At 46.5% G+C, this 14,384-nt stretch overlaps 1 protein-coding gene across 4 annotated transcripts in view; it reads right to left on the bottom strand.

Moving 5' to 3' along the window:
• Nucleotides 1-14,384, bottom strand: part of ATP9A (ATPase phospholipid transporting 9A (putative)) — a 144,822-nt gene that overhangs the window by 37,357 nt on the left and 93,081 nt on the right. For all 4 annotated transcript variants that reach the window (XR_008306299.1, XM_053246763.1, XM_053246766.1 and 1 more), the window contains exons 16-17: nt 9,474-9,566; nt 7,529-7,612 (exon numbers count right to left, since the gene is read on the bottom strand). Coding sequence is in view for 3 of the 4 variants with exons in the window: in XM_053246763.1 (XP_053102738.1) it covers nt 7,529-7,612; nt 9,474-9,566 (177 nt within the window). In the remaining variant the exon portion in view is untranslated. The remainder of the gene's footprint in view (nt 1-7,528; nt 7,613-9,473; nt 9,567-14,384) is intronic.

The raw sequence follows: 14,384 nt of genomic DNA, 5'->3' as shown, positions 1-14,384 counted from the left end.
ACTGGTTCAAATTCGAACTGAACCAGCCATTAGGTTTGAGCTGTAGGTTTGAATTTGAACCAAACTGGGGGGCTCTATTTGAACTGGTTCAAACTGGTTTGAACTGGTTCAAACCTCCAAAAGTGGGTGGGGTGGTATCTGGCACCCATGGGTACCTACCACCCAACCCCCAAAGCAATCGGACACTCGTATGATTTTTTTATAAATTTTTGAAATTTATTTTTCCTCATAGGGTATAATGGGACTTGAAACAGCCTATTACTCCCTATTGTGGAGCACCCATGGGTGCCAACTACCACCCAAACCCCAAAGCAATCGGACACTCCTATGATTTTTTATGAATATTTGAAATATTTTTTATTATTTTTCCTCATAGGATATAATGGGACACAAACCAGCCCACTATCCCCTATTGTGGAGCACCTAGGGGTGCAAAAGTGGAGTGGGTGGTAGGCACCTAGGGGTGCCTACCACCCACAAAATCCCAAGGCAATCGGACACTCCTCCAATTATTGGTGAGTTTTAAAAGTATTTTTAAATTCCTCATAGGGAATAATGAGGATGCCAGCAAATGTATCGCTTCACGTTGGGGGGAAACGGGTGTCCTAGAGCGGAGTGTGGTGGGTGGTAGTGCCCAAGGGGGGCAAAGAAACTAGCAGAATTATTTGAAAGAAATTGGGCAACGGGCTGATTTTTAAGTGATTTTTGAAGTTTACGGGTCTTTATGGTTTTTCTCCATATGAAAGAATGGAGGTTTCAGCAGCCCCATAACTGCACGGGGGGTGCCAGGGTGGGCCAGAGCGAGTGGTGGTGTAGTGCACAGAGGGTTCCAACCACCCCCATGGGTTGCTAACCCATGGGGTACAGGGTTCTGTTGTTTCTGATTTGTTCTGAGTGTAGATTCTCTGGTCGCAAATGAGAGTGGATTCATAGTTTGTCATTGAAAATCTCATTTGCGACCAGAGAATCTACACTCAGAACTCCTCAAAAACAACAAAACCCTGTACCCCATGGGTACGAGTGTCTGATTGCTTCGGGAGTTGGGTAGTAGGTACCCATGGGTACCCAGCTACCACCCCACCCACTTTTGGAGGTTCAAACCAGTTCAAATTCAAACCGAACCGGGGGGGTTCGAGCAAAACCAAAACCGAACCTCCCTCTCCTGGTTCGAACCCAGTTTGAATTTGAAACTGGTGTTGTGCACATCCCTACTCTGATCACTCATGCTACTGATCATCTACTTTTTTCTGCTTTTAATTTATTGTATATTTGTTTTCAAGTTATGTGATATTAGCTGCCTTGAACATCTTGTCATGAGCGGGAAATATGCAATTATAAATATTTTCAACAAATAAGGTTATTACGTTTGGAATTTGGGGTATTCCCCCAAAGCATGTACAATCTGCACCTCATAAAGCCCTAAAATTGATAAGGGTTTTACACTCTTATCAGCTTATTACTACTCACCTGGAAAAAGTTCAGCATATTTATCTATTTAGCCCTGGTGACCATCAGTACATAGAGAAACTCGCCCATCACAAGACAGTTATTAGAGGTCATTTTATGGCACCTGTTTTGGGGGTTTGGTTGATCATATAAATTTTTATCAGCTTTGGATGACACGCCAGATATGTCCATTTCTGGAGACAAATGACCTTAAAACAGTGGTACATATGCTGGTAACCTCTAGGCTTGACTACTGTAATGCACTCTACATGGGGCTGCCTTTGTATGTAGCTTGGAAACTACAATTAGTACAGAACGTGGCAGCCAGATTGGTCTCTGGGTTTACCCGAAGGGACCATATAACACCAATTCTAAGACAATTGTACTGGCTGCTGCTATGTTTCTGAATGAAATACAAAGTGCTGGTTATTACCTATAAGGCCCTTAACGGCTTAGGTCCAGGGTACTTAAGAGAGCACATTCACTGTTGTGAACCCTGTCACCTATTAGGATCATCTGGAGAGGTCCAGTTATGGTTGCCGCCACCTCAGTTGGTGGCAACTCGGGACCGGGCCTTCCGACGGTTGCCAGAACCTGCGTGCCTGCCCCAGGGCTTTGGAATGCGCTCCCTGCTGAAATAAGAGCTTCTCCTTCTCTGTTTGTTTTTAGGAGGACCCTGAATACATACCTGTTTTCCCAGGCCTTCACCTGAGACTAAACCTTTAAATTTTAATATGTTCGTTTTTATCTTTTTATGAATTTTAATATTTAATATTTTATTTTATGTTTGAATTCTGTACATAGCCTTGAGATTTTTATACTAGATGGTATATAAATTTGATAGATAGATAATATATCCCAGCTCTAGCCCCCTTGCCCCACCTACCCACAGGCCATTAAAAGACCTTACTAACCCCATACGGGAGGCGAATTACAGTTTCAAGGTTTTGCCTTTGAAACCCTGCCATTCCACACTCTGTACTGCCTGATTAGATTGGTTGTGCTTAATTAGCCCTTTTAAAAACAACAACATTTAGTCCATGTTGGTTGCAGGCTATAAAATCCAACTCAAACATATAGTTTCAAAATAATAATAAAGATGAAGCTGGCATCAGAACTCCCTAAAGACCAGAGACCGGCTACTAGATTGGCCTATCAGTCAATCCAGGACGGAGAACAGTGCTGTCCAACAGGGAACAGAGAACAGGGAGACGGACCACCCCTCCGCCATCTTTCTATTACTCCTTTGACATTTCCAGCATATTCCTAGGTGGCTGCAACTGAAACCCCCAGACCAGCTTGCAGCCAGGCCTGGGAGCAGGAGAAGCAGCACGGCAGGAAACACATGGGTGGGTAGCCCATGTGTTTTCAGCAGCTTCCCCTCCCTCCTGAAGCCAGATGTGAAGAGATTGGCTAAGCCTGAGTGATGAGACTCTTTATCTCCTAGAAGAGCATGGGTGGATGGCGAGCCAACTGGCCCTCGGCCATGGGCTTAATGTGGCTACATACTGCCAGCTGGCTACCACTGCTGCAAACTGCGTGCATCCCCAACAGCACTCTGGTCATATTTCATTTTTATTTCTGCTTTGTCCCTCGCTGTCCTGGGATAAACCATCCTCCTCCCAGCACTATCAATCAATGCACATGCAGCTTTACAGGCTTTCACAAGCAACAATGGCTTACACGATGCGCAGCCCTCCAGTGACGGAAGGAGAGCGGTGGGTCTCCAAGGAGCCTTCAGCGTTCCTGCAATGAAGGCTTCTTTGCGCAGTCGACCAGGTGCAGAGAGGGAAGTGGGAGCCATTTTTGCAGCTCTCCCCTCCCTTTAAAAACCCATCTCAGTTGCATGAATCTGTTCCTGAGGGTTGTACCGGAAAGGGCTTCTGGCTGGAGGGGAGAGACACGGAAATGGCTCCGCCTCCCCCTCGGCACCCCCTCCACTACACAAAGAAATGCAGGAATCCACAGCGCCCACTACTGCCGCCACCCGGCTCATCCCTCCACCGGAGGCCAACAGTTAAGTAGCGATGGAGCAGGGGTGGCAGCCAGGAGATGCTGGTTGCCTCGCCACTTGCATCTGATGTCAGATGCAGGGTGTGTGGCTTAGGTTGTTGGGGGGTGCACGCACTTTGTGCATGTGATGTGGGAGGCCCCTAAACAGACTTTGGCCCCTAGGGGTCTTGCTATACCCCTGAGTAGGCTTGTTTCACATCGGCAGGGTAGGAGAAGCACCCAGTCTGGGTAGGAGAGCCAGGCGTGCTCCCGATTTTCAGTCATGTGGTTGCAAACATTAGGGTAGGAAGCAGGGAGAAGGATGATGTGCAAGGCGGCAGCTCGGTACGACGGCTTCTCATCCTACCTCCGTAAATAGCTGGGGATAGAATCTGGGTAGCATGCGTTTGTCCTACCGGCTACTACCGTGCCTAAGGCCACCTACTGAATTCATGGAAAAGACAAGATTCAAGACAGAGAAGTCCTGCTTTATAGCTCAGCCTCCTAGCCATTCCATTACAGCAGCTCTCTGTGGAGAGCTTACTCCATATGCCTCCACTGTGAAGGACCAGTGGGTACCACCAGAGAGACAGCCTTTTATGTCATGGAATCCTAATCACTGAATAAAGTAAAGTTGTGCCGTCAAGTTGGTGTCGACTCCTGGCGACCACAGAGTCCTGTGGTTTTCTTTGGTAGTATACAGGAGGGGTTTACCATTGCCATTTCCCGCGCAGTGTGAGATGATGCCTTTCAGCATCTTCCTATATTGCTGCTGCCCGATATAGGTGTTTCCCGTAATCTGGGAAACATACTAGCAGGGATTCAAACCGCCAATATCTTGCTTGCTAGGCAAGTCATTTCCCACCAGAGTACCCTCCCTAAATACATTTGCTTAGAGCCCACAACACTGGCTTGTACGTAGGCATTCATAAGTGAAAGCTGTTTTGTTGTCTCAGGGTTTATATGTGTGGAACTTGTTTTTTGGCTTTCATTTTACGGTCATCCTACACCCTGCTTGTTGTGCAGATGCTGTTCTGCTGCTGATTTTAGCAGTTCTTCCTGTCTTGTGTTTTATTCTTGGATTGTTTTTAACTTCTGTTTCTAAGTCGCCTTGGACACCGTCCGATGGAAAGGGACGACATAAATCTTTTAAACAACAAAAAACACACAACCAAGCAAGGAATGCAAAATCAATTTCTAAAATCTTGTCCCCCCAGGCTTCAAACATTTCCCTTAATAAATGCTGATTTTTTGACAACAGCCCCATAATCTGATTGATCAATTTAATCCAGTTTACCCAAAATAGAGGGCAGTTAGCCTTGAGATTGTATAATGAAGCGGCTAGCCCTGGGAACTGGGCATCAGCCAGGTTTAGCATCTACTACAAGAAGCCAACAGATTACGTTTACAAGATGAATAAATGCTCAGGTGCAAACTTAATGGCTTTTAAAAAAATATTCTGATAACAGAGGAAGATGGGGGTGAGGAAATGCAAGAAGGAAAGAGACCGCAGACCAGTTACACAAAATGTGTGTGTCTTTTTAATGAACCACAACACTTTGCATGGAAAAACATAAGAAAGTGGAATGTAACAGTGACAGAGCACAGGATGTGGTGTGCATTGCACCCTTTTCTCATGTGAATATCAGCAGTGGATTTTTTTTTTTGCCAAAAAAATAAAAATAAATTCCTGGTCTGCCCACACCCTTATTGTCAGAGGGGAGTCTTGTGACACAAGAATATCTGCAGCTAAATAAGCCTTTGTTTGGAGCAGGGGCGTAGCAAGGTTGGAGTGGGCCCAGAGACAAGATTTTAAAATGGGCCCCCCCCCCAAAGTCCAGGGCCTCCGCACACCCCAGGCCCCCAAGGATTTAAGTCAGATATTCCAAAATAAGTATGCTGCCTGCAAATACATTTCACTGAATACACACACACACGTCACAATATATAGCGATATACATTGAGTACTATACATTTGTATTACTTTTAATGCCTAGAACACACTAGAAAGATGAATTATTAAAATAGGCCCCTCGCTGCAGATTAGCAAAGGAGACTTTCAACCATGCAGGGTGAACCTATGTTTGTTTTCTCAGAATTCTGAACAAATTCAGTCAAGTTTGATTGCAGGAGGTTTTTCACAGGAGGCTTTTAAAGCCCTTTAAGACACATCTCCTCTGGAATGGAGGTGCTGCATTCACATGTTGGCCAGATTGACCCTGAAGTCCCTGCAAGTTATTGGGGAGCAGTTCACACACAAGAAAAATAAAATAAAAGCACCACACATGCTTCACAGTTCTCACTCAGACCTTCTGGGTTGCAAAACAACTTGAACATAAGTGCATTTATAAATGAATGAATGAATAAATAAAATTAATAAAATACTGTTCCAGAAGTTTTTGCAATTTTCTGCCATGAAACAAGCCACTTATAGGACTTTTTAGATAGCTTTTTTTAAGTCAGCAAATTTTCCAAGCTGTTTCGAAATAAATATTCAGAGACTTCTCGGTCCCTCCCCACCCCCCCATATCCAAGCCCTATGGCAAGCAGATCCCTATATATGGGGGGGGGGGGGCGGGAAAGGTAACCACAAAAAGGAGTTCACACTCTACCTGGCAAATGCTGGTCTGGGTTAAGCAGGGCAGCAAGGGGTCTTCTGCTGCAGAGAACACTCTGGCTGCCTCCTCCTTCCTTGGCTTGCTTGGGCCCTACTCGAGTTCAGGCTTCACTGCGGCCTACACGGAGGCCTCCGTGGAAGCCCCGCCCACCCGCCGATCAGCTGAGAGGCGGGAGAAAAGGAGCTCTTGGCAGCTTGCCTGCTGCTTCGATTGCGGGCCAGCAGAACAAGCAGGAGAGACGGCGAAGAGGGCAAGTGGCTGAGAGGCTATGGGGCTGGGCAGGGGGCAATGGGGAGTCACATGAGGTGCCCCTGGGGTGCCCCTCCAGGCAGTGGGGCCCCCAGACAACTGTCTCCCCTTGCCCTATCATTGTTACGCGCCTGGTTTGGAGCTGCCAAAGTTTTGCTCTGTCTGTGGTGTTTGATGCTAAGCAGGGCAGGGGGCAGCTGAGAGCAGCTACTTGGCATTCTGCAACTGCTCAGCAGTAACTCTCTTTCCATCCAGCCTGTGCTGCAACAAGGAAACTCTGATCTAGTTACAAGTATGATAGGGAAGATTCAGATTCCGCAACTGAACACGTAAAGGGGGGCCCCCTACCTAAAAAGGGGTTGGGGGGGGGACGGGCGAGAGGGCACCTTACCTGCTATGGCGGCAGCAGTGGCTGCAGATCCCTGGTGACAGGGGCGGATCCGCTGTAGGGGTGCCATGTGGTGATGGAACAGGGCCGCCCGCCGGGCTGCAGTGCAGAGAGGAGCAGTCCCCGCTGCCTCCAGGGAGCTGGTGCTACAGCCACCACAGTGGGTAAAGTGCCCTCTCACTCGCCCCCCCAAACCCCGTTTTAGGCAGGGAATCCTGCAACCAAAGGGGAATCCTTACCAGACTCCCCTTTTACAAGCAAAGCACTCCAACCAGTCAAACCAGGCCAAACTGGTTCGATCCGAAACGGGCCCAGTGCAGTTTGAACTCAGACCGGTCAAATTGGGCTGGTTCGAATCCCACCAGGTTGGATTCGTACTGGTTCTGTACACCCCTAATACTGAGTGTACTGGTCCATCTAGCTCAGTACGGTTTACACTGACTGGCAATGGCTCTCCAAGGTTTCAGGCAGGAGTCTTTCCCAGCCCTACCTCAAGATGCCAGAGAGTGAACCTGAGACCTTCGGCATGAAAGCATATACTTGACCTCTGAGTTCTGGCCCCATGTACAGACAACTGGTCTGGGTTCAATCCCATCTGACCCAATGGAGGCAAAGTCATTACTTCCCTGCTTTCATTTATTTTATCACATTTATATCCCACCTTTCCCCGAGGAGCAGAGGTAGACTAAGAGTTAGAGTTGGTTGGGAAAGCAGCTGGAAGGCCACCCTTCAATACGAGATAGCCATCCAAATGCATCGCTGTTCCATTTTACACAGTCCAGTGAAAACCAATCTCTGAGGTCATCCTGCATCTGACATAATGTTCATTACTTACCTCAAAGTCTTGATATTGTTCCTCAGTGAGGGACTTCTTTGCTACCACAAGGACCCTCAGGCCTTCTCTTGCCATATTACCACACTGCAAAAGGAGGAGGATATTGCATATATGGTCAGTCACTTTTCAAAAAGCTCCATTAATTTGCAATTAGGGCTTAAAACAACAGCAACAACCCACCATTCATTTAACAATATGAATTTTCCCTTCTGATCTGTGAGATAAAGTGTATGGGGCAGGAAGAAGAGATGGCGATATACGTTTTGTTGCTTTTGCTGAACTGATTTGGTCACAATACTGTTATTTTACTTATGCAAATGCAGTATCTCCAGAATATAAGAGGCAGGTGTTATAAGCAGCAATCTTGCCATGCCCCAAAGCAACTGTTTTAAGGTTTCATGGACAATCGTCATGTTAAGTTCCCAACATGAAAGCCTGCAAGAAATGCTTCACCTCACTATTTTGTTGGGACAACCCATGAGAATCCATGGTTGGGGCAACACAGATGTCGAGGGTTTTCACATTATAGTTCTCATCATAGGGGCCCTGTTGTAGCATTGGCATTTAATAGTGTTTGTGACACTTCTGAAACCTGCGTTACTGTGGCTTGGATAAAGGCCCAGCCCAAGCCCCACTGACACCCGAGATGAAGCATGCTTTGCAGGAAATTCTGCCCTGCACTGATCTGCCCACCAGTCTCTTGGGCAAAAATAAAGTGTGTGAGATCCACTTTCCTTTCCGCACATTGCCCTTCCTAGTCCAGATGAAGACTGCGCTTTGAATTCAGGCTCCTGGCCAAAGAGCTATTCCCTGCTCTTTTCAATTTTTCAGCTGTGTTTGTTTTGTTTTTATGTTGTTTTTATTGAATTTTATTGTGTTTATCGTGTTGTTAACTGCCCTGGGATCTTAGGACAAAAGGATGGAATATAAATATAATCAAAATAATAGCAACAAAAATCTTTGGAAAGCTCAGAGCAGCTTCTTAGGGTCTCCCATTTAGGTACTGATAAAAGTTTGTTTATTTACAAGACTTCTATCCCGCACCTTCACAGAAAGTCCCAGAGTAGCTTACAAAATACAGATTAATATAACAATAAATAGATACAACCACCTACCAAAAATCTCAAAAAGGCTGATCAAGGCTCTCTCTCTCTCTCTCTCTCTCTCTCTCTCTCACACACACACACACACACACACACACACACACACACACACTCTGAGGGAGGGAGGGAGGGAGGGAGGGAGGGAGGGAAGACACAACAATCTGTGTCAGTGATTTGAAAAAACTTGCCTAAATAAAACAGTTTTCAACAGCCATTAAAACCAGGGGAGGGAGAGAGCCAATCAAACCTCCCTTGGAAACGGAAGTACTTTTTCACAAATAGCATAATTGACTTGTGGAATTCTCTGCCACAAGATGTGGTGACAGCCAACAACCTGGATAGCTTTAAGAGGGGCTTGGATAACTTCATGGAGGAGAGGTCTATCAATGGCTACTAGTCGGAGGGCCACCTCCAGCTTCAAATGGATGCCTGTGAGTACCAGTTGCAGAGGAGTAACAGCAGGAGAGAGGGCATGCCCTCAACTCCTGCCTGTGGCTTCCAGTGGCATCTGGTGGGCCACTGTGTGAAACAGGATGCTGGACTAGATGGGCCTTGGGCCCGATCCAGCAGGGCTGTTCTTATGTTCTTAAGAGCATTCCGGATTGAGGGAGCCACCACAGAGAAATCCCTGCCTCAGATAGAAGGGGCAGACACAGGAGGCATTCTTATAGGATTGATAGATTCATTCAGGCTCATGCCTGCTTAACTTCAATCGCATTATCGAAACAAGTGCCCCCAGACTGCCCCTTGAGATGTACTAACATGAGATGTCCCAGGCCACCCCCTCAATGGACCAATGTGCATTTCAAACTTAAACAAGCCATGGACAGGCTGTTCCATACCTCTTCCTCCAGCCAATCATTGTACTGAACAATTCCAGCCATCACCACGTCAGCCCCTTTCATGTAGAAAGTGATTTCCCCTGTAGATTCATCCTGAAAGAGATGCGGGGGGTGGGGATCAGAAATGTTTTATAGGGTCCTTATTGTAGCATTGGTATTTGATACCCTAACCCCAATCCCCTTTTTAATGGGGGTCTGCATTTCCTGCTGCTCCATTCCTTACCCCTGTCTTTTGAAAAGACAGGGAGACTAGGACCAGATGAGCAATGGCAGGAGGATGAGCCCATTCGGTGGCGGCTCTCATCACCAACACCAGGGCCAAATTCAGACATAACACAGAACTGAGCATCCAATGGACCTGCGGTTCCACTCTCCCACTACGCACTTACCTGTCCAAATTTGGACGTAAGCTCTGGCCTCCTCTCTGCAGTCTGCAAGACAGCAGAGAGGCAGGGGAACTGGCTGCCGGGCTTCCTCCTCCTCTGATTGATGGACAGCCACAGCAGTCCATCTGGACAGAGAGAGGGAGGAGCTTCCTTCCCTCAACTCCAGTCCCAGGGAAGGCTGCCTCCATTACTGAATTTGGACATAAATGGAAGCAGCCACAAATCAGAGGCCTGAGTTAGCGATGTTCAGTTAGTGATGTTCACTAGCATCACTTCAAACTGAGAGTTCAACTGGAGTTTGGCGAGTGAACCCTCAGGTTGAGTTAGGCTCTGAACCGCCGTTTCCTGCATTTTGATGTTCAGGTTTGGGGACGTCTGGCTGCTCTACCTCTGGTTCCCCGTTGTGTCCGAATCTGACCCAGGTTAAAGAGGGCGAGGCCCAATGAGATGCAGCCTCCAGCACGTCCTCCAACCCTCCCCCCTGAAGCAGCCATCTCACTGAGCCTCCTTAGCAGGCTGGCCTTGCTTGGAGCCAAAGGTACCCTTCTGCAAGCCGAAAGCTCTTCTGTGTGTGGAAGGGCTGTTTCCAGCTTAACAGGAGAGTGCTGATGAGTCCCAAACCGAGAGGCATTCCTCTTCCTCCTGACACCTTGGAGAAGCCTCAAGTCAGACTCAATATAAGGCAGCTTCCCATGTTCCAGTAAAGATCTGTCTGAGTCAAATGACTTATAGGTTTTTGGAACTCTAGGGCAACCCCGTTCCATTATGGCTCTGCACCGTAAGAAGTTTTCCACTAGGCCACGTGCAAGAATTCACAGCAGAGCACTAGTTCTTTTCTCCTTCCACTCATGGTTCTTAAGATCCATTCTGAACATGACATAGGGTGCAACTTGTATGCCAGCAGATCCATTGCCTACATTGTGAAGAATCGATTATGATCCAGATCTTATCAGTTTCTAAGGCCTAGTATTTGCAAACATCAGTCAACCTGTGTCTGGACTGTACCACTTCAGACTGCATGAGGGAGCTCAACTAAAGGTTATTTAATACAAAAATAGAAAAACGGAAAAAACCAAACAGAAAAACAGTGAGAAAGGCTGCCAAGCCTAGCCCTCCCTCTGAAACACTACATTGCCTATACAAGTATTTTTGTTTGTTTCTCTGGGTATGGAGCAAGATTCAGTGACGTGAGCCCTCACCTGCAGTCTGAGATGGCACTGTTGAGATATAATTTTATCACCATCTCATTTGCTGTTTGTGAGAACTAGGCCCAAGTCAAGAGCAGGTGATATTGGCTAAAATCCCAGGCTTATGTCAGACTCCCACCGTTCTGCATGGAAAAGTGTCACTCCATTTCCTCATTCCAGCCATTCTCAGGCTTAGAAAAAAACATCACACTGGCTCATTTTTAGTGTGTGTGATTTTTTTTAAAAAAATACACAGCTTTACTATTTTTCCTTGTACATGTTTTAAGATGCATTAGTTTTGAACATAATCAGGTAAATGCTGAGTGGGCACTTTTATTCCAATAAGATCCGCACAGACCCCACATGAGCCCAAGTAATACAGACAATACGATCTTGCTTCCATTTCATTTCATTTCTCAGGTGTTTGTGATTTCTGAAGAGGACAAGCCTCCGCTTTTTGGGGAGAAAAATTCAGATTAAAAGTCTTGTACAGGCATAGTCAATAATACTGAAACCTTCCCCCCCACACCCCAATGTGAATATTGGTGGAATTCAAGTAAAAAATCAATTCTAACAAGTTCTGGAAAACCAACCTGTTCTCCCAGATGAGCATACATGTCACAATAAGCAAAACTCAAGCTGCAACAGCACTCCAAAAAGGTGTCTTGAAAAACCAAATTTTTACAATTTGGATGCTGATGTCAACATTTCAATGGAGACCTTCTTAAATCAGGTCTAAACAAAGACTGAACGAGAAACTTAGCTGACTGACTGGCAAGAACAGGCATCAGGGAAAATAGCTAATGAACACCCACAAACATAACACCCACCTGGGAGGTTTACTCCTGAGTAGAGCTGCCAGCTGGGAGGGCTCCAGTCTCCTGGGGGAAATGGAGCCCCTTCCACCTTGAAAATCTGCTGAAGTCCTTACAAGACTGTTGGATGATGAAGAAGGCAGAGATCTCTTTCAGGCAACAGACTCTCTTTTTGCACACTGAAACAGACCTCTCGCCAGCCGGCAGATCTGCAAGGGCAGCAGCAGATTTGCAGCTGGGGAAGGCTCCATTTCAAGGCAGAGGTTGGAGCCTTCTCGGTTAACAGATCCGAGGCTTTACATTTTTCTCTGCAGCCATCATACGGAAAGTTTATCCTTCTTTAAAGAAGAACATACTTTCCCTAGCACCAATCCCAAGGTGCACTGATCAGCATCTCTGCTCAAGGTCTGTGTGAACAAGGACCACACTGGAGAGAATTCAGCCCCCCAGTCACAGAATGAAGCTGACTCTCTATTTTCCTGTTTAACCCAATTCAGTGTCTCTTTGCTCACAAACTCTAGCCATGGGTCATTCCCTCCTCGCCATCAAACAGTTAATTTGATGGTCAGCAAGCTTCTATATGACTGCAGTGCTCCAAGGCTGCAATCAAATACAGAGTTAAGCATGCTTAAAGACAAAATGAAATCAAAGGGTCTTCATGTGCTTAACACAGTGTTGGATTGTGGCCCAAATCTTTTGCATCCATTGTGCAACCACCGAGATAACAGAATGGTTCAGCTGTGGGTTTTACCTTCTTTCTCTAAAGAAGTTGCTTGGAAGCCGGCTTTGACATATGGACTAGCAACAGAGGCCAGAAAAAAAAACAACACCCTAAAATAAGAGATCTCTGGCATCAGTTAAGATAAATGTTTGTGCATGAAATGATTTAAACTGTTAAGAAGCGTTTAACAACTTTTTGGTAGGAAACTGAACAGAGACTCCACTTCCTGTGGTGTAGAACGAGCTTTAAGATAGTTTAGATCTTTTGTCCAATATAAATACCATATCAACTATCTTCTTGCATTAGTCATTTCCTCTCACCAAGTTCAGTAGGAGGTTAGCACGTTCCCATGTTATGGCACGATTACAACTATAAATCTGCAGAAAGATTTGCCAGTTGTATTGTTTCTCAACCACATCTTTTCCCACCATGGTCTGATTTTGGCCAAGGTTCAAAGGCCTTCCCCCATCCTATTCTATATATGACAATAGCACTCTCTGAGTTGCAAAGAAAACATATTCTATTCCAGTTGCGCGGAAAGAGAGAGAGAGAGATTGGAAACTTTTGCGGTCGGACAAACAACCATCACCTTACCAGCGAGAGACAGCAGTAACAGTATAGATGGCTGGCTTGTTAGCAATGGGACCTCTTGGACTGGATAACTGTAGAGCTGGGAACGGGAGCATAGCTCAGTGGTGGAGCATTTGACTGCATGCAGAAGATCCCGGGTGCTGTCCCTGGCATCTCCAGATAGGGCTGGGAGAGACTCCTGCCTGAAACCTTGGAGAAGCCACTATTGCCAGTCACTGTAGACATTACTGAGCTAGATGGACCAATGGTCTGACGCAGTAGAAGGCAGTTTCCTATGTAACCTCTAAAGCAAATTTCTTGCGGTCAAAATAAACATTGCACAAAATGTGTCATTGGCTTGTTGTTGCTGTTGCTAAACAGTAGCCATGGGGACCTAACTAATCAGGACTAGGACAATGGTACATGGGAAGTGGATATTTAACCTTTTTTCGCTGCACCATGGTCCTGGTGAAAATCATGCCCCTGAAGTTGTGATTGGCCCTGAAAAGGAAACTGCCATAGGTGCCAATGGAAGCTGCTATTAAATCTTGGGGGGGGGGGAGCATGCGAGGTGAATGGCATGGAAGTAGGGATGTGAACAGACTGTGGTTTGAACTGTGGTTTGAGCACATTTCGTGCGCGGGACCCAGGAGCTTTGAGAAAGAGGAGATCAGGTCCTTTCCAACGCCATGCGGGGCTTCTTGGGACATGCGCTGTCCCAACAGGAAGCTACAAGAGGCAGCAGAGAGCAGGTAAGGACCTGCTCTCCTCTTTCTTAAAGCTTCCTGGCCCCACCCCCCAAAATGGGCTCGGACCTCAGTTCAAACTGCAGTTCATGCACATCTACACATGGAAGCAGATATTGAGGAGACCATGCTTGCTAATTCTCCTGACGATCAACAACCAAGTCTACAGAGGCAGCTGGAGAATCAGAAAATATTTTGAATTCTTGCTGGGCCCCAGAGGCTAGAAATAAACAATGAATACGTTTAAGTATCCGCAACCGTTGATGAGTGATTCTGGATGTTACAGAGTATGTATGCCGGGGCAGCCCTTTCATATAGCAGGGTAACGTGCAGTGGTACAGAAAACACGGCCCCCTACCACAACAGGTGCACCCACTTGCAGATGGTGGGGGGGGCGGGATGGGGAATGGATCAGACGGTCCTTTGCCTCAGGCAGCAAAATGTCTCTGTCCAGATTGTGTGTGTGTGTGTGTGTGTGTGTGTCCC

Source organism: Hemicordylus capensis, chromosome 4, assembly GCF_027244095.1.
Source record: "Hemicordylus capensis ecotype Gifberg chromosome 4, rHemCap1.1.pri, whole genome shotgun sequence".
In the NCBI taxonomy this organism is placed as follows: domain Eukaryota; kingdom Metazoa; phylum Chordata; class Lepidosauria; order Squamata; family Cordylidae; genus Hemicordylus; species Hemicordylus capensis.
The sequence above is the reverse complement of the archived record's forward strand: the minus strand, read 5'-3'. Positions and strand labels throughout refer to the sequence as shown.